Source organism: Pithys albifrons, chromosome 2, assembly GCF_047495875.1.
Source record: "Pithys albifrons albifrons isolate INPA30051 chromosome 2, PitAlb_v1, whole genome shotgun sequence".
Lineage (NCBI taxonomy): Eukaryota > Metazoa > Chordata > Aves > Passeriformes > Thamnophilidae > Pithys > Pithys albifrons.
In genome coordinates this window covers 101,045,987-101,066,373 of record NC_092459.1, presented here as the reverse complement: position 1 = coordinate 101,066,373, position 20,387 = coordinate 101,045,987, and the positions used below count along the sequence as shown (strand labels likewise).

General features: G+C 42.4%; 1 protein-coding gene across 3 annotated transcripts in view; it reads left to right on the top strand.

Moving 5' to 3' along the window:
• The window catches only part of LCLAT1 (lysocardiolipin acyltransferase 1), a 119,997-nt gene extending 102,716 nt beyond the window's left edge, over positions 1–17,281 (top strand). For all 3 annotated transcript variants that reach the window (XM_071579990.1, XM_071579972.1, XM_071579981.1), the window contains one exon: positions 13,124–17,281. In XM_071579990.1, coding sequence (XP_071436091.1) covers positions 13,124–13,632 — 509 coding nt within the window. In that variant the 3' untranslated portion in view covers positions 13,633–17,281. The remainder of the gene's footprint in view (positions 1–13,123) is intronic.
• The last annotated feature ends 3,106 nt before the right edge of the window (positions 17,282–20,387 follow it).

The following is a 20,387-nucleotide window of genomic DNA, read 5'->3' as shown; positions in this document are numbered from 1 at the left end:
GTATGTTAGAGGCTCTGTTTTGTTAACTCTTTCATAGCTAGGGCTTTGCTGTTCAATTGAAACCTGAATGCTTTTCTATCCCAAACAGTTTTCACTCTCTGAGATGTCTAGATGAGCTCGTTTCTATTTAAATATGCATTCACTGCCAATTCAGATAATAAAGCATATGCTCCTGACAGAAGTTCTTGTAACAGCAAAGAATGAAATACTTTCAGAGCAAAATTCATGTCCTAAGTTTAAAAATCAGGGTAAAAAAAAGCATGATATGGCTTTAGTATATATATCTATCAGAGAAAAGTTATAAGCATCAAAATTTCTGTGTGCTGAATTTATGCCTTCTTGTGGGGCTGCTGGTGCTGTCCTGCATTCCTCTTGCTTTGTATACCAAAATGAAAACAAACCACTGTGACCAAGAATGGCAGTAGCACAAATCAGGGAGGAATGAAATGCAAGAGATCGGCTCAGGACATCTGCAGAAGCACTCCATCCAAATATTTGAGGTGGCAGCTAGCAGGTGTTTTTTCAATATGCAGTTCATACTCTATTTTTGGTGCAGAATGTATTTTCTTCTAGTGTTTTGGTTTGGCATGGACTGTATTTGTAATATCAAATCTCTCAAAAGTTGGAATCTGTTTTCAGTGTCTTCTTGTGTATCCCAAATGTAATGATACTGGGTACATCATCTAGCTAGTGCTTTGTATCACATGGAATCAGAGTTGCCCCTTAATTCCAGATTGCTCTTCCTGGGCCTGCTGAAGGCTGCTCTGCCCATGAGTGATGCGTGGGACTATTTGAAATGGGCAGGGTTATAAACAGTATCAGGTCACTGCGCAGCTGAAGGGTACTCTCTAGCGGTTGGCTTTGGGAAGTGGTAAGGACAGATAGCAGTGAATTAACAGTGTAAGGTAGTGGTAAGGACAGTGTGCTGAATTAACTCATCTGATGCACTCATCAGAGCACTCATCTGATGCTGAAAAATCAAAGAGAAGTAGAGTAAGGTGAGGAAAGGAAGCTGAACTTTCTATCTGAATTATAGAAAAGAATAGACATAAATGCACCAGAAGCCAAGAATGAAATGTCTTTAATAGTCATTGTTTATTTGCTTATTGCTACTGTTGCAATACAGTGCTGGATGGTGTTATGCTATTCATTGCACCATCCTTCCATTGGCCAGTAATGAGGGCTGATGGAAAGCAAAAATCCATGGTATTTCTGAGGAGATAGGATGCACTTTGATCTATTGATTGCTGAGCAAGAACTGCCGTGACTGCTCCCTTCTGGTATCTGTGGTGAATTGTTTCCCTCTACTCACAGTGACTCACAGGAGTTTTGTAGTGACGTTACAAAAGACAACACTCAAAATAAGTTGCATGGTCAGCCTGTAGATTGACTAATGTTTCTCTTAAGATAATGTGAAAGTGATTAAAAATTATAAGAAAATTCCTACCTTACCTCCTGGCAAATCCTAGAACTGTAGAAAAAAAGATAGATGTATTTGAAATGAGTAGTAGCAATGGTTGTGGAAGAATTGGAGGAAATAAATAACTTCTAATGAAATGACCAGGGAGATTGGGAAGGATAACCCCTTTAATGCTTGTATTTTCACTGGGATCCTGAAAGTCAATGTATACTGTTGTGCTACAACATGGTAGTTCGTACATATTGCTACTGCTTATATCTTTAAAAATGTACCACTTTTCTTCTCCTAAAATTCCAGTGTTTAAGCCAGCTCCATTGTTTACCTAGCAGTAACATCCTGCAATGCTGAGCATCACTGGTATGACCATTGTGTATGCAAACTGTTCCACAGTGTTTTGCTTTACTATTAACTCAGGGATGCCAATCAGAAATGGCAGTAGAAATTGCAGATGCAACAGCTGAATTCTGGCAGAACTGGATTACCTACAATAGGGATATATTTTCTGCTGTAGAGATTGGTACTTATTATATCTGCATTGGAGAGAGATTGTTCATCCAAGCAGAGGACAAAGAAATGTACAGGAGGGGGTTATTTCTTTCTCGATTTCCCAGTGATTTGAAATGCCAAACAAGTAATAGAAGAATTAGGTCTATTATCTGTTATATTAAAGATTAGAATAAGCTCTGTGTGTTTGTGTATGATTTATTTTAAGGGTATTTGATGTCTTATTTATGCTTAATTGTAATGGTACTTAGCTTTTCAGAAATACTTAGATGGCTAGTTTAGCATGCTTTTCAAAAATAAAAATAAATCATAAATTTCCTAATTTAGGTACATTTGCCTGTCTAGCAAGGCAACTTACCATGACAAGGTAGAGTACATGTAGTGCTTTTTAAAAGGATTCCACTGAAGTATAATAAATTATCTTAATTTTAAGCATAATTGTAATTCTAGTCTGCGTTTGATGGCTGTTTGCCAGGAAATTCATCTTAGTGCTCAGTAGAGTTGGAAAGTTGCATATCAGTGTGTCAGTGTCTCTCTTACATGAAATACAATTTTTCTGTATGGAAAACTAGTGATGTCCTATAAGCCTAGAAATAACATGTCTTCTTCTGCCTAACAAGTAGCATACCTATGAAAACCAAATCCCATGTGTATGTAGAGCAGACTTGTGGTAAGGGAGGCCAGGAGAGAGCAGATATGCAGGCAAGGGAATAAACATGGCATTTTTGTTATCTGGATTTGATAAATATAGTTTGAGAATGATAGAGTAAAGAGTGGTGAGTCACTTTTGCCTGGTCATCTCTAGTGACTGAAAATAACTTGTTATTCCAACCCTTTTATCCCTTCATTCCCTCCTCTCCACATATTTTTGTATTTTATTTATAGCTCAATGAGCTTTTGCTCTGCAATTTGTAAAATAACCCTTCAGAGCTGGGGGGAGAAGACCAAAGAGCAACAGTCTCCAGGCAGTCTTGTGGATGGAGCCACAGAGTTGGTGCATTCCCTGTTGCAGTGGCTGGGTCCCCCTTTTCCCCTGCACATCCTTCTCTCATATGCTCAGAGATTCCTCTTTTAAATGAACAATCTCAGTTCCTGAAGTCATCAGTGAGTTTATGTTGACAGCAGTACCCAGGAGCCATGCATGATGTTTCAGACCAGCTGGCTGTGACTCTGATAGCAGCAGGGTCAGAGAACCCACATCCAGGGAAGTAGCACGTTAGAGTTCTATCTGTAAAACCTTAGTGGAGGTTGTAAACTGTTCTGAAATGCATGAAATCCACCACCACAATCCATACTTGTATTTATCCTATAGAGCACAACTATGTAAACAATGCCTGCAATAATTATGAGCTAAATCTTCTCTATTTTGCTTCGGCTCAACACACGCACAGCTATTTTTGTACAGTTTAATCCACAAACTAAGAATCAGTTTAGCAGTTGATTTATCTTAACTTGCAGATCAGCGTAAGATACTTCTTGATCCGCTCTTAAGTTTCCCACAGTACTGATTTCTCATACCGTAACTGCACTACGCTGTATTAGCTCTAAATTGATTCAGAGAGGAGGAAGGGAGCTGGCAAACTTAATTCCAGTCCTCCTTATTTTTTGACTTATGGAGAGGGCAAGGGGGGAGACATGTTACAGCAATGAATGTGAATCACAGAATCATAGAATGGTTTGAGTTGGAAGGGACCTTAAAGATCATTTGGTTCCAACCTCCCTGCTGTGGTCAGAGACACCTTCCACTCGTCAAGGTTGATCAAAGCCCCATCCAACCTGGCCTTGAACACTTCCAGTGATGGTGCATCCACAACGTCTCTGGGCAACCTGTTCCAGTGCCTCATCATCCTCATAGTAAAGACCCTCGTTCACTTTGAAGCTGTTCCCCTTGTGAAAAGTCCCTCACCAGTTTTCTTGCATCCCCCTTTAGGCCCTGGAAAGTGCTATAAGGTCTCCATGGAGCCTTTCCCTTCTCCAGGCTGAACAACCACAGCTCTCTCAGCCTGTCTTCATAGAAGAGGTGCTCCATTCCTCTGATCATCTTTGTGGCCTCCTCTGGACTTGCTCCAACAGGTCCACATCTTTCTTAAGCTGGGGAACCTAGAGCTGGAGGCAGCACTGCAGATGGTGTCTCACAAGAGCGGAGCAGAGGGGGAGAATCCCCACTCTCAAACTGCAGTCCAAGGTACAGCTGATGAAGCTGATTAGCAGACAGCATCCTGGGTTGGGAGTATCTTAGGCTCTGTCACAGGTAAGAGTGGAAAAACTCTGCCACAGCTTGTTTGTGTGTTCTGACACAACTGGGGATCAACATCTTTTCACAGATGGTGTGTCAGTCTGTATTCTTGCCTGAAAGAAATTTCCCAAAAACCATGGAGTTGTACCTGCCAGCTCTGCTGTACCAATTCAACAATGTCTTGTCTCCATGGAAAGTGGCTGCCTAGTTTAGACATGGAGTCTCAAAGGGCTTTGCATTGGACAACCGCAGGTTTTTCACTTCAGCCCATGTTGCATGTCACTTCACAACCTCCCCAAGTGTCATTCTGGCAGGCTCACCATAGCTTACTGACTCTGTTGCCTTCCAGGACATAGTAAAGAGCTTTATAATGCTTAATAAACAGGGCTGAATATCAGCTCTTGCAGCAGTGGTGTAGTTACAAGAAAGGACATAGTCTTTGGAGGCACAAAACCAAAATGCAAGTAGGAATGTTACTATTAGATGTCTGTGTATGAACTTAATGAGGCCATTTTTGAAAGTTCTATCTGGTTCCAGCACCCATGCTTTGAAAAGTATGTTGAAATATTAGAAGAGGTTTAGAGAGCTACTAAAGAGTTTTAAAAACATACTTCATGTTGAGATTTCAGAAACCAAGTAGAGGTTAATTTGTTCATGAGCGACTTACGAGGTTGACAGATCGTACAACCACTTACCTATATGAGCACAGACAGCTCTCTAACTTAGCAAGTTATGTAGTCAGGAAGTAAAGTATAAAAATAATGTACACAGACACATATACACACCACCCTGATTAATTAGAGGAATTGCTTGTCTCATGTTAAAAGCTTTAAGGCAATGTGGGATATCTGTCTTAGCACATCCCATGGCAAAACCAAAAGCATTCTGCATAAGCTCCTCTGTCATTCAGGAGATCAGATTACATGATGATAACATTCGGTCTGGTCTTAAAATAATTAAATGAGGTATTTACAGAGATTTCAAAGTCAAAGTGGGTCTCCCTCCCCACCACCAGCCTCACAACAACTTCAGTCGATGATATTATTGACACATTAATGAGATGTAGCATCAGGCTGCAAAACTATGTCATTTAAATGTATTTACCAAAAGAATTAAGCACATGTAGTGGCTGCTGATAGCTATGAAAAAGTCCCTACATCTCTTGATCTCTGTACCAGCCAGGCTGGAGGTACTTGGTATCGGATCCCAGTAGTCCTCTACTCTGTATGCAGCACCCAGAGCACGTTTCCTTCCTGCTGGGGAGCAGAAAGCAGCCAGGGCTGTCCCTTCCCCAGGCTCCTACTCTCAGGGACTAGAGGTGCAGTGTCCTTAACTCCTTCATGTTGGCAATGGAAGGTCTTCCTCTCTCCTTGTATCACAACACCAGTGAAAAATTGGATAGGTATAGAAAGAATTTGTATGCAGGATCACCCCTCTCTGTTAATCAAGGCCAGCATTATGATTCTGTCTTTTTTTGTTTGTTTATTTGATTGCTACACTTACCTAAAAAAGATTTCCAATAACTACTGAGTTGAAAGTGATTTAGATTAACCCCAGCTGACACTGCTGCTTTAAAGAGAGCTGCCTGAAGTTTTAAATCCTCACAAGCATGATACTTCCCAGGAGGGGCTGATAAATCCTTGAAGCTGCTCTCTCCTAATACTGTGCTCTCAAAGAAAAATCACTCAAATCTCGTGAGCCAAGACAGTGGTATTTTCCAGTAAGTAGTTTTAGATGGCTTTTGTTTTCATGTCCAAAAATGTATCTTTGTTTCAGAGCTAACATACATATTGTCAAACCTGACAAGTTTTGTTCTATTTGTTTCCATCTCTGCTTTAATTATGTTCCTGATTGGTTTATTTGCAGAATAAACTGTTGGGTTTCCTAAGAAAATGTGTGTAGGGTTGAGGATATTAGGGCATAGGTGGGGGAGCTTCAGCCCATGTTTTATGGAAGCCTGGAAATGTATGAAATACCTGGAGCTGTGCAATTGAAGGGGCAGATACACCACTTCACAGAAAAAAGCAGTTATATTGAGGCAAGAGGTGGAATGGACAAGAGCCTTACATATTGGTCCCACTTCTAACAGAGCAGCTTAATTTAAGGTGATCATGAATATTCTGTTGTGAGAGCATCTCAGTATGCCTCTCCCCATTCTAGCTCAACAGCTCATCAGTGTGCTGTTCTGTGATGTACCATAGTTACGAATAGCAACTTCTCTGCTGGATCAGTGCAGGGGAAGAGACTGTATAATCCTTGTAAGATTTAAAGGAATGTCAATGATAACTAAAGTAGGACAAATTATTGCTGCTAAGATCCTTGCTAGAGATGGAAATGGGTAATAGCCACCCCTGTTAATGCCAAGGAGACTCAGCTGCCTGTTTACTGCCTAGGCTGCAGACAGTCTGAGCAGTTCATTGCGTGGATTTGCCTGGCTCACTGGTGGTCTTTCTGGCTTTCAGAGCTCCTGTTCTGAATCATCATTTTGGCCCTGAAGTCACTGCTTGTACAAATCCTTTTGTCTCACAGGGAGCTTGCTCAGCATTGCTTAGTCCCGGTAGAAACGAGGAAGTGTCCTTGTCATTGGTGTGAATCATAACTGAGGAACGGGATGTGCTTGAGCTCTCAAGAGATGTAATAGCAGAGGGGAGGGGGTTCCTCCAACCAGCCCACTTATTTGGGATTGTGCTGTGGGGCTGAGCATCACTTCTGGCAGTTGTCTTCAATTGCATCTGCATTGCAATATTCTCTTTGTGAATGTGTTCGGAAGAAGCTGAAAACAGTTTAATGCTGCCTTTTGCATTCAGGCTGGGGTTTTTTCCCCTAGAATTAAAATACTGTGCTGGCAGGGTATTACTGAACACACAATTAAAAATAATTTTCAGTTTACCTGCAATATCTTTACTTTGAATCTAGTAAGAGACTCTGGGTTATAAGGTTTTAGAAGTGATGAGATAGATTATTTGCTTGCACCTGTGGCAAGAAGCACAGGGGCAGAAAAGCAGGCAGAGAAAACCCCAAAACCCATATGGAGGATCAAAGCCTCTACTGTGGCTCTTCCAAGGGCAGTCACACAGGAGCCACTGGCTCATGGGCTAGGAGTGACACCCATCACAAGTCCATGGGAGAGGGCCCTGTCCATCACCTTACAGACTGAGGGGCGTTGCTGTCAGCAGGTCTACAGAAGTCATTACAGAATGCCAAACAGGAGCTTTGAGGAAGACAGGACTTACTATGATATGTTTAGGGGAGGAACCAAAAGTGAGAAAAGGGATGCTTCAAGGTGCTTTGGAGGAAATCAGTTTTGGAAAACAGCAAATAAGGGGTGAAAGGGGCTGGTCCTATTCAAAAGGGGCTGGTTAATACACTTGCCTGGCTGTGCCTTGCACCTGATCAGTCGACTCTGCCCCATCTTCTCAATAAACCTTATTTCTGTTTTCCTGGGTGAGGGGACTCTGTGAGTGTGCATGCGGAGGTGCAAGTGCCACTGGAGAGATAGAGTCTGTGTCTTACCATGTGGGTGCCTATGTCAGTGTGTGACCACCAGCAACTGTTTGAGCAGGACTAGCCCAGGAGTAGGGCAAGAGGCTTGAGAGCCTGGTATCAAAGTGGCCCTAAGTGTTGGTCAGAGACCGGAGAGATCAGATGGTCACAGTTCGGCTACTGGAGGGACTGCAAGGTCCAACCTGGGGTCTCGGGAGGATCCAACGACCAGCTACTGGGTGACCTTAAGTGTCTAAGGCCCATTACTGGAGGGGGTGACCATACACGCAAGGAGTCTGTACCAGTCCCTGGAAAGGGACTGTGGCCCCAAGGGCTTGTCTGTCCAGGTACCAGCACCTGTGAGGGGGACCAAGGACCCAGGGCCTGCTGCAGCATAGACTGGCTGTGGCCAATTGTGGAGGGATCCATAGCCTGTATACATGTATATAATTCCCACTGAAAGACCTTTGTCCTAATCAACCAGAGGGGGGAACCCAATGAGGTAATTTTGTTTGCTTGAGTGCTCTTTTCTGTCCCTGTTGATCTGTGGCTGTCCATCTGTCTGTGCCTGAGTAGAGTACGTGTGTACTTCTGTGTGAGCATATTGGGAATCCATGCTCAGGCTTGTCTCTAGCTGGGGCAGAGAGTTGTAAAAACTGGGCTGTTCTGGGCTATCATATGCTGCAAGTTCTAACAAAGAATAAAAATTCTGATGGAACAACTGGTGCAGTGAAAGAAAATGCCCTCATTTTCCTTGAAAATGTTTTTTTAAAAGACAGTATTTTTCCCTAATGCTGATATTTTGGTCATGAGCCTGGTTAAGTTCTCCCTGTGCCACTTCTGAGTACAGTGCCCAAAGCAACCAGCTGTACATTGTAATAGCTTGACGTAATATATATCAGTGGAGCCTGAAATATAAATAACTTTGAATGGAGTACAGAAAGTTTAATAAGTAAAAAAATTCTGCCTTAGAGGTGTCCAAAATGGAGACTGCCACATGGATTAATCTTCATCTGAATGTTATGCAGTTTATAGCTACTTAACAACAACTAGAAATAAACTTTATATTTATGCCTGAGCACTGAGGAAAGCTTTCCTTTTCTGAGGTGCTTTTATAAAGCATAGGACAGAATATTATTCATGGTTATGAAGGATACGTGGTTCTACTACTGCAGGAAGAAAGTCATGAGACTGTAAAGCTACTAAAACTCCTCTTTGTCCTGAAGAGCTGGGCTACCTGCCTGACATTTTAGCCTTAATGGCAGATTTTTGGATTAATTAGATATCAGATGCAAATCTGTGAACATTATTTGATTTACTCAGTCCTTCATACCTTCCCCAGTGGGATGTGGCTACTCAGAGGATAAAGGTGATCCCTCAGATGTCGCTAAAAATGTTGCAACAAGTGTTTTGTCCACCAACAGCTTCTCTGAGCTGTCCCACTTGTGCTGGTTTAAAGGTAAACAGGCAGGAGAAACGAACCCAACACAAAAGAGATTATACGTCAGAGTTAAAATTTAATTAAAAATATTACAATAAATGTGATGATACAAAGAGAAATTGGTCTTAACCCACAAAACCCAGAAGTATAACCCAGCCCTCTGGGGCACAAACACAGTGGTGTTCATTGGCCCCTGAGCTGAGCCCCACGTGGTTCCCCTGAGTCCAAAGTAAAAAGAAGTGAGAAACCTGTTGGTGCAGATGATGGTCACAGTCTGGTTGAGTGTGGTGGTCTCCTCCCACTGAGGTTCTGGTCCTCCTCTGGATCCGACAAATGGGGTCCCCACATCTCAAAACCCCGAAGATTATATCCCCTCAGGTCAAGGTGTGACCGTCCAGTACCACCTGCAGGGTGGGGAGTTACACAAAGAGTAATCTCACTCTGTGAGTCATGGGGTATTTTGGAATCACTGATGGCCCATTAGCAGACATGACACCTCAGGCTGGGTGTGGAGGTGCTAACAACTTGCTGGAAGGGAGTTATCACAGCTCTTATCTCACAGATGTCTTTCACAGCCAGCTCACAGCCTGGGGGGTCGGGTGTGCCCTGGGCAGCTGCTGCAAATGGTCCATTGTTAACAGTTCATGGGAAATGAATAGAGGGTGTAGAATACATAACTTTGGTCACACCCACACAGTGGTAAACTGGTCCCACCTGCTGAACTAGGACACCACTAGAGAAGCAGAATAATGTGGTTTCCTTTAGTGCAATTTCTTAAAATGTTCACAATCAGATTTTTGAAGCAGATCTTTAAATTCAGGTGGAAAAAAGATCTTTAAAGTCACTGACTGACCAGCATCTTCACTTTGGATCACTTTCTTTTTCTGTTTGACTGCCACCTTGCTGTTGATCTCAAACATGTGTTGTTAGATGTCTCCATACTGCAGAGACAAGGAGCTTAACTTCAAAAGGAGACAGTAAAGATGGTCTAGCCAAGAATGCAGGTTCAGGACTGCCTGATTACACCTGGCCTAAGGGAATCTTTTCTCTGCTCGTGAATGGTCTGCCCTTTAGCAGATTCTCCAGTAGCGTGTTTAATAGTGATTCAGTGACCCTGTCCATATCCAAAGATTCCATTGATAAATCAGCAGAGAAGATGCAGAACCTTTTTGTTCTGGTGTACCATGCGGATCCTGCAGCTTTACTGCACATCACACTAGCAGGGAATGCTTCTTTCAGCAGCTGTAGAAAACTGATTAGAACTGGTCCTTTCCACATGCTTGCCTTGCCAGGGAATTAAAGCTTCAGGCTGCCATTTGTGTGGAGTTCTTAAATATGTATGACCCAAACAAGGAGCCTGTTGAGAAAGGCTCTGATCCTCTTGCATATTAAACCTGGTGTTCTGGTCTTCTCTCTTTCTGATAATTCTGTTCTTTCAGATATGCTAAATCACCCTTTGAAGTTTCATCTTGTGTAAAATAGACTTCAATAGGTGATCTTTGCAGTTGGAATTAGGAGAAACTGGTTCAAGCTGGACACAAAGCAGGTCACATAATCATCCTTTGCCTCAATTTCCTCATATGTAAGGCTGGAAGAGTAACATCAATGCTTCTGTATGCAGCGTTTTGAGCTTGGTTCTAGGTAACTAATTTAGAAACCATAATGTAGTGTAGACCTTCTGCAGTCTGGTGGGAAGCCCTGCTGGAAGGTTTCTTGTCTGGGGATGCCACTGAGCCATAGCTGAGAAGTAGAGACTTCCCTATTTCTGATCAGAAATTCACAGGGAGAAATATACTTGCATGCTGAGAAGATCAGACCAGCTGCGTGAGTGCAGAGTGCTTCCCATCTTACAGAGTCAGGAAATCTGTGTCTTAAGCAAATCTGATGATTTATTGCCTGTAGTCTGTATTGCCAGTGGTCCTGTGAAGCCTTGATTTTTCAAGAACACTTGCATGTGATGGCAGACTGATTGTTTAGCTGCAAAGACACAAATGACTGCAGGGTGGGTGAGAAGCTCATCTAGTCAAAAGCTTTTTTCATTAAAGGCTTTTTTGATACAAGGATCTCAGGAAGGATGAACTTTTCTGGCCTCCCTCTTGGGGTAACGTGTATAGGTTTTATGTGTCACTGGGACCTGGGAAGCCGTGGACAATGAGAAGAAAGACAAATTGTAAGAGATTAACATCTCTTGGAGGTATGTGTAGCAGCCCTTCCCCTGGCTGGGCCAGGAACTGGGGCGTGTCTGTCCTGTAGGATGACTGTACTTCCTTCTGATGGCAGAAATATTTGGAATGGGGAGGAAGTGTGTGAATGTGAACAGTTCTCAAAATGAAAATGTTTTGTGCTAAGGTGCAGCAGGCTTGCCATCGTTTCCTTTTGTAAGGGCTGGGTTTCTAAGACGTTCAATTTTGGCATCTCTTGGTGGAAGATCTGAAAGGTTTTACCTGTGCAGAATACTGGGGTTCTCTGCTTGTATAGGTGGTGGTCCTGTAGCTTGAGAAAAGATGGAATATTGAGTTTTGCTCTGATAGACCTCCTAGGAGCCATATATAGCTCTTTGAAAACCCAAGTAACCTGCCACAAAACTGTCCAAGAGAGATCATTATAAGACAGCACAGTTATAAAATACTTTGAAAGGCTGAATAGGGTTTTTCTCCCTCTTGTGATATTTGGAGTTGAACTTAAGATACATCATTTTGAACATGGCCTTTTAAAGTAACTTTCTATTCTTGCCCTGTCATTTTTAGAGCTGTAAAGGAAAGCCAAAATGCCAGGGAAAGAGAGCAAATAAAAATGAGGAGTGGGGCTAAAGAGTAGATTTTGATCATCTTTGCAAGAAGTGGCATCATCTGTGAGAACAAAAGTCTTCAATTGCTGCAACTGGAGACAGCTTTTAGTCTCCAATTCTATTTTCCCCTGAGCCAGCCAGCCAAATAAAAACAGCGACATAAATCACTGCTGGCAGAACTTAACAGTTATGCAACGTCCAGTGCACCACATGCCTATTTTTAGATCAGTTTTGCACTAGCAGTATTTACTTTATGAAATCTAAAAAGAAGGTCTGGTCAGAGGCTGGAGGATAAAGAAGGTATTTAGAAAGTGCAAAATACAAAATCACTGAGTGCAAGGATGCACTTAGCAGGCCCCACTCTGGCAATACTGATATCCATTCAAGAGCATTGGCTCAATCAGACATGCTAATGAAGAGCAGGAGGGTTTACATCAATATTCCCCTAAATTTCTAATATGTAGTTGCTTTTTTAAATGGTTAACTACACTCACTTTGCCCAAATAGCTAAGTATATGTGGTTTACTTAATGCTGGGCTTCAACCACCACTTATGCTATACTTTGTCTTTCCCAGATGTGGAGTACAGCTCACAGCAGCTCACCTCCTTACAGTACTGGCTGCTCAGGCATAAAGAAAGTGTGTTACCTGGAGTGCTCTGCTAAGCTGACAGAGCAGCAGAGCTACTCCTCATCCTTTGTGAGATACCCTAGATTTAATGAGTTCATGATATTTAGCTGGTATGTGTTTCACAGATGTTTTCTCAGTCTTCTGTGGATTGGGATTATGTATGCTGCTTGCTCCAGATCAACCTGAATCTATTTCAGTATTCAAAGGAACATAGACTAAGTTGTATTTCATTAGTGAAAAGCAGTTTCAGTGAACAGCACAGGTAGGAATAACCGAACATTAGACTCACATACTGGGCTCTTTATCAAAGACCAGATGTGCATCTTCTCTCCTTTAAATCTGATTTTAATCTCACTCACTGTTGTTATTCTGCATTAGTTTGTACCGTGTATAATCTTGTTCCCAAAGATTTTGCTTAGATTCAGTATGGATAATGATTGGAAAAAGTTTGACCTTTCAGCGTTTAGAGATTCTAGCAGATTAAAAATACTCTGTGTAGCTAACATATCTCTGGGATTTCTGCCACAATTTGAACAGTTTTCAATCACACCTTGAAGCAAATTAGTCTTCTGACCATTGCAGGATCTGTACTGATCTTTTTTCTCACAAACCTTTCTTGTAGGTGACAATCTCGATGCTATCCATGACATAACTGTGGCATACCCCCAGAACATTCCTCAGACAGAGAAGCACCTTTTGAATGGAAACTTCCCAAAGGAGATTCACTTCCATGTCCAGAGATACCCAATAGATGCAGTGCCCACTTCTAAGGAGGAGCTGCAGCTTTGGTGCCGGAAGCGTTGGGAAGAGAAAGAGGAGAGACTCCGACACTTCTATGAAGGTGGAAAGTGCTTCACTGCAGCAGGAGAAAGCATCGTTCCACCCTGTAAATCCGAGCTCAGGGTCCTCGCAGTGAAGTGCATCTCACTCCTGTACTGGACAGTGTTCCCTCTGGGTATGCTCGCACTGCTGTACCTGTACAGCTTTGCACAGTGGTATTTTGCAGCCATGGTTGTCTTTTTCGTTGTGCAGCAAAAGATATTTGGTGGGCTGGAACTAATTGAACTCGCTTGCCATCGGTATTTTAAAAAGCAACAGAAATTTCATGACACGAAAATAAAAAACAATTAGTTCTGGTGTAGGGGAAGAGTGGTTTTGAGATGCTCTGCAAATTTTATGCACAGGGAACAATTTTTGCATGAGAATTGTCTTTTACTATTGCCATTGTTAGACATTTGCACATGATTCTGTGAAGAGAAAGAAAATGTTAGTTATTCCTACATGTGAAAATGGTAGTTTTTCTCTCTGAATGTAATTTCAGCATTGCTCTTGCAAGCAGCTAGCAACTGCATTCTGCTGTCATTAAGAAACAAATTGCTGGATAATTGAGCAATCATAAGGACATTAATAAATGTGACACGCACTGGACTTTCATGTAGAAACCCAAACTGTTCAGCTAAGAGAGACAGATGTATGATTTCTGTGTAATCACATTGTTGTGAAGTAAGCATTGGATTTGGAAAGCTGATAAGTTTAATGATGTTTTGATGGTAGATGGAAGCTGAAGAAGAAGTTGTTCTGTTCCTTTTTTCTATTTCAAATACTCAAGCTTATTTTAAAAAATATTTTTGCATAAGCTTTTTTAAACACTACTGAACCTACCACTGTTCAACCATTCTGGCTGGGTCACTCAGAGGACTTTTTAAGCCTTGCAGTCTTGTGTTATAGTACAGAAAACAGTGCTGGCTCTGCCCCCATTTAGGTCTTTGCTGATTATTTAATAGACCTGTACAGCAATGTTTTGCTTTCATATGGTTTCAATCTCCCTGTTAGCTGTGGGAATTTGATCCTACTGTAGTATGCAGAGCTGTGAGATAGGAAAGCTGGGGTTTTTTGTTTCTTTATTGGTAGTTTTTTCTCACAGAGGCAAAAGTAAGTGTCTGTCTCCAAAGAGCTGGAAAATGTTTTTCAAAATAGTGTCCTTGTAGACATTCTTTGATGGAAAACATTTTTTTTTAAATTTCAGAATAGGCAAGTTACCTTTTTTTTTGAGGATTAATTTTGGTTTTCACGTTGCTTCCTTTGACATTGCACATGTCCATATAAATAAGGAGGAAAACTGCTTGTTCCATGTGTGGCAGACAGACCTGTTGAAATGTATCTGATGGAACAGTTGTCTCCGTATTGGTGCAAGAGATGGATTTGGATTTTAGACTTATCATAGCACAGGGAAGAAAGAGCTTCATCTTCCCTTTGCAGTACTGGCTTTGATTTCTTGATAATATAATTACTTTCTTAACCTCCTTCACAATTTTGGGGGGATCTTTTGGGGCTCCCACTTTAACACATTCCCTTTTTTCAGGCCATTCAGAAAATCTGAAAGCTTAAGCTCAGACAAGGCACTTTCAAGTGTATTTCTTGACATATACAATAAAAGTAATCTTCATGCTCACATAGAAAAAGACAAAAGCATTGCCAGCACTTAGAAGACACTTCAGGTCTTCAGATTGTTTTGCAACCTCAAAAATTTTAGACAACTTGATCACTTCTATTCCTGCAAAACCTCCCTGATGTAGTAAATATTTCTCATTTATTGTATGAGGGTTTGTTTGAGCTAGACTGATAGCCTGGCTCCACATGTTGAGTGGCACTGCTGTGGAATGTGAAAGTACAGAGTACAAAATGTATCTTGTACTGTGCTGAGTGTCTCAGGCCTTGGGTTGGCATGGTGGACACATCTGCTTGCTTCTAAATTACAACACTAAGCATGTTGTCTTACGTGTTTGTTTCAAAGACCATTTTCTGAACAAATCACCAGCCTCTATTTAACTGTCCCTTGCAAGGTGACAAGTCTTTTTTAATCTGTGCTTATAATGACTAATTGTTTATTATGCGGAAAGTACTTGAAGCCATCAGGTTTACTCCAATTTTTTTAATCCCTTTTTTCTTAAAAATAAATAAAACTAGGTTTGTATTTAGGATTATGTTTCTAAATGATTTTTTCATATTTGTATTTGAGTACCTGACGACTGACAACTGATGTTTCACTGTCATGAGTGAAAGGAGGTCATTTCTGCACCTCAAGGTCTTTTTTTTACACAATTCTGTGATATCACGGGCATGGTTGCAGCTTCAATCTACATAGCCTGTTTTTTCTTCACCTAATACTCTGCTTTGGTGCAGTTCCCTGCACATCCAGGTAACCCACTGCAAGGGAAGACCTAAAAAATGCATTTACCCTTTCTTCTAGTCTGTCGTAAGCCATGGCTGTGCTTTCACACCAGCCTATTCCAATAGCCTTAACATCATCTTCAGGAATGAATTCAGAGGACAGGTTCTATATGTTGGTGACATAAATACCAGCTATGCTTTTCTCAGTCGTTCACACATAACTTTGTGGTGTCATTAAATGTATCAGAAACATCAGTGTGAGTCTTGGTCCTGGAGTGGTAAAGGATTTACATCTGTGTGTGATTGAAGTTGGGCTCTGAAAATTAAGTCAAATGCAATCCATCATTGACCCTTACAAGGGGTTTTCTCCCAACTGGAGCCAACCACATAACCTACTGTAATGTGATAAAAACATCCTGCAAATCTGTAATTCATCCTCCTCTCTCATGTGTTCGGATCAAAGAGAAAGAATAATATACTTGTCAGCTGCTAATGTTACATTTGCAATGCCCGACTCCATGATGGGAAGTAAGTGGTAAGTTGTCTGATGTAAATTTTCAGATTATGTGCATCATTTTTCAACTCAGTTGGAAATGAAAGACGGGAGAAAAGTGAATGAAAACTAAAAGCTTTGTGGATATAGAAGCTTCTTTGTTTAAAAAGTGGTTAAGGAACTGATGGAAGATTTTTCTGTGAATGCTTTTTTTTTTCCACTTTGGCTAAAATGTAGGGTTTTACTGAAAAGCTTCTGATATACAGATTTCCTGGAGGCTACTTTGTTCCTACCCTGTTTCCCTGTTTGAAGAACGCTAAGATAGCACTTAGGGACATGGTTTAGTGTCAGACTTGGCAGTTCTGGGTTTGTGGTTGCACTCGATGGTCTTGAAGGTCTTTTCTCACATAAATACATCATTCTGTGATTCTGTTCTGGGTAAATCACTTTGAAATGTTTTCAGTGCTTTAGACTAAAGGGCTAGTACTCCAGGAATCACACACTCCTCTTCCATGGGACACATATTGGCACCGAGACTTGTCTCACTCGTTAGCACATTTGTCACAACTCACCTTCTCTCATAGTCCCAGCAGCTGCACTGCAGAGCAGCAACTGTTCTGTCTATGGGACCTACAGGTATGGGTAGGTCTTATTTACATCATTTGAGATCAGTGACATGCTTTAGGGATGCTGCTCCCATTTGCTCAATCAAATGTTTCCTCTTCAGCATCAGGGGATTTCTTTCTCTCTGCTCAGAACAGAAGGTTGAAATCCAGCCATCTGTGTGTGTCATTAAGCTCATCTGGGCAGCAGGATGTCAGATCAAAACATTTCTGTCTTGACTTCAAAGCTGCAAGGCCCAAAGCTGGTCTGTAAGGTGTTATCTTGATCATACAAAATGTAGTTCTTAGTTTTGTGCATTGCATCAATTGGTGTTGTTTAAAAAAGATCCATGTTTTTATAAATTGATTTTATATGTGCACTGTGTGAAAGGAAACACCAGGATACTACAAACCTACAGAAAGCCTTAGTTTTCAGATTTCACTGATAAGATTATTAGAATGTTTTAACCATGTACCAGTTACTCTACAGCAAAAATAAAGACCTGAAGCATTGCATGTGTTTAATTTTGCTGTTTTCTTTTTACTGCACCTGTAAGGAACAAACCTTGTCTTTAATGCTATAGCCAGATTGTCTTGGGCAGTCTGGTGTCTATTTGGATGCCCAGCCCATGGTTCATGGCTGTGGGAGAGGAGAACCCTCCTTCTCTCCATGGGAAGTTGGAAAGCAGATCTGACTGTAACCTCACTCAAACTTCTTCATGCAAAGGAGTGCAGAGAACTTTAAGCATGCCAAAGTGCAGCCCAGCTTTAGCCTTGCTGTGCTGCTTAACCAGGATTGCTAAAGAACAAGCTGTGTTAGGCAGTGATCCCTGGGTAAGTCCTCCATTTTAGCTATATTCTTTTTCCTTTAATGTAATTTCAGATCCCAGGCTGCTTGATTTCTTTATTGCTCAAATGCTAATCCAGTACAGAATCACAAGGGCTATGTTTCTCAGCTCCTGGTTACCTAAAAGGGTATAGCCCAACTGTGACATCCCTAGCAAAACACCTGCAGCTCCAGCAGGTGACATGTGTCAGAAAGACCATAAGAAACAGAGACCTTGGGAGCAGTTTCTGCAGCTGGAGAGGATATTTGCCATTTCTATGTATGCTCAGAGCATTCAAATCAGTTCTCCAAAGTCAAAATGAATGGCTTTTCATTCTGAAAAGTTGGTTGTCCCCGCCTGCTGGTTTCTTCAGAGCTCAAATATGCAATGAAAAAATGTATTTCTCTATCTTACTTGTCATTACAGAAAATAACAGTAATGAAAGCCAAAGTTTTCACCCTCCAGCTCCCCCAATCACCTCCTTTGCAGTTCAATACAACAGGAAGAGGTTGTCTTATTTTCTGAGGGCTTTCTATCAAACTGCAAGCTATCTCAACCAGAAATTTCTCCTGGAAGCAGGGAGCATGGTCTGTGCTTGTAATGTGTTTAGATGACTCTCATCTGAGAGAGAGTTTCTGCTGAGACACATGAGAGGCAGAGAGAGCTCACCTCTGTCCATGCTGGGCCTCTCAAAAGTCCGGGCATCTTTATCAGAAGTGGATATAAGGCCCGGAGTTAAGTAGATGTCTTTGTTCTGTTACAGTAGGGACTTCGTATGGTTTGTCATCCCATTTTCTGGAGGTCTCATCTTGGGGTAACCGTTTTCTGTGGTGGTGGGATATACAGGAGGAGTTTGAGCAAAACACCACCTGTGTTTCTCAGGTAGGCATAACTGCTCTCAGGGGAAGAGGGAAGGGTGTTTTCTGCATCTGAGATATTTCATGCTGGGCCGCATGAGAGAGGCAGATGTGTGGGTGCTGATGTAATGGTTTTGTTGGTCAGCGGACTCTTCCCTTGATCTCTTGCTTGTCTGAGAGATAAGGCAAGACCTCTTTCACCCTCATCTGCAGGGAGCAGAGAAGGACCTTCAGCCTTACCAAAGGGAAGAGCTGGAGGGGCTCAGGCCTCAGCATTGCTTCTGCATCACCAGGTCACCTAACAGAGGAGGATAAACTGCTGCAGGGTGCAAGAGCACAAGGAGATGCTGTGGGAGGAGTAGGAGGCACTGCAGGTTACAGCAGATTTGTAACCTGGCACTAACATCGCTGTCAGGTTTTGCCCTCTGTTCCCCTGCACTCTGTCTGCCTTCAAGTATTGCTCTGAACTGCTGGGTGTCAAGTGAGTGAATGAACACAAAGGGGAGGAAAATGTTAGGGATAACAGGAAAGAGGTGCTAGGGAAGGTGTTGACTCCTGCCAGAGATATTGGGAGAGTGTCATCCTGCTTCAGAGGCTGAAGAAAAAGGTCTGTGTAAAAATACTTCCCTTCATGGACATCTTTAGAGAAAGTGGGAAGAGAAGGAACATCCTCCATGGGGTGGTTCACAGCTTGACCCACGAATTGTCCCAGGAGGAACCTCTTTCTGTTCTTACCTGACAGGCTGCTCACTGTTGCTGGCATTGCCTGTGTGTGCCTGTAGCTTGTCGGGGTGCTATCTCCTCTTTCTGTGCTCAGTTTTCTCCCTTGATGTCCTAGGTTTCAAGACAACCAAACAGCTCCTCCAGTTCCTTTTCCTGGCAGCTGTGCAAGACCCTGAGTTCTTTAAGGACAGAATAAACCCTCACTGTCATTAAGATTCCCACCAGCAGGGTGGGGAGCTACCTGCCTTCCCAGGGAAGCTTCAAAATAGCTTGTAACACAGTGCTGCCTTACTCAATCCATGTTTTGCTTGGCTGCCAGGTGCTCCTTCACCTAACTGGCAAGGACCTGTCTCATCATCCCCCTCCCCACCGCTGCAGTTAGTTTTTCTTCCATATTAATCAAATGATTCAAGAGGAGATGTTCTTGCTGGTTTGCTACCTGCAGCTTTGCAGTCCCTGCCAGTGCTCGTCAAATAGGTCTCTGAAGCTCATCTCAGAAATCTTTCACTCAAGAAGTGCCCTTTTTATAGCTACCTAAGCAAAGGTCCCCACTTTCCTGGGGGCTTTCCTTGGTGCTTTTTGATAGGCACAAATCATCGGAGTCAGTGGATCAGTGTCAAGGTCATACAGAGGAAACTTCTCCTCTGGTGTAAGTGTGAGAGGGGGTCCCCTTCCAGCACTTGGAAGGTTGGATCAGACTGCCATGCAGTCCTGGACATGGGGAGGTCAGGAGCTGAACTCCCTGCAGGAGCAGAACTGGCCATTTAAAAAGGAAATGCTCTAAACAACCTCTTGTGGCAGCAAACAAAACTTTTCCGATTTCTTTCTTGCTCTATGCCTTCCTTCCCTTTCCCTATCAGGAGCAAGAGAAGAAATGGTTTTGGGACACCTTCAGTGATGCTGTTGCTTAAAGCAGCAGAACAGAGTGCTGGAGCTGCTATCCTATGTGGATCAAGCTCTGCTGGGCAGGTTCACAAGGCAGGAGTTGAGGACTGCTCGATGCTGCAGGCTCTTGGCATTTGTCTGCCCCTGGAGAGACCCACACAGAGAGGAACTGGATCCAGTTCCTCACCCACTGCTGGTCTCTTGTGTGGGCACATGCCAGATTGCTGGGCTACAGCATGAATGATGTGAGATCCTCATGGCCAAGACAAGGACAGTGGGACATGGAGCATTGTCCTACAGCTCCCCAATTCTCCAGCCAACAACTGAG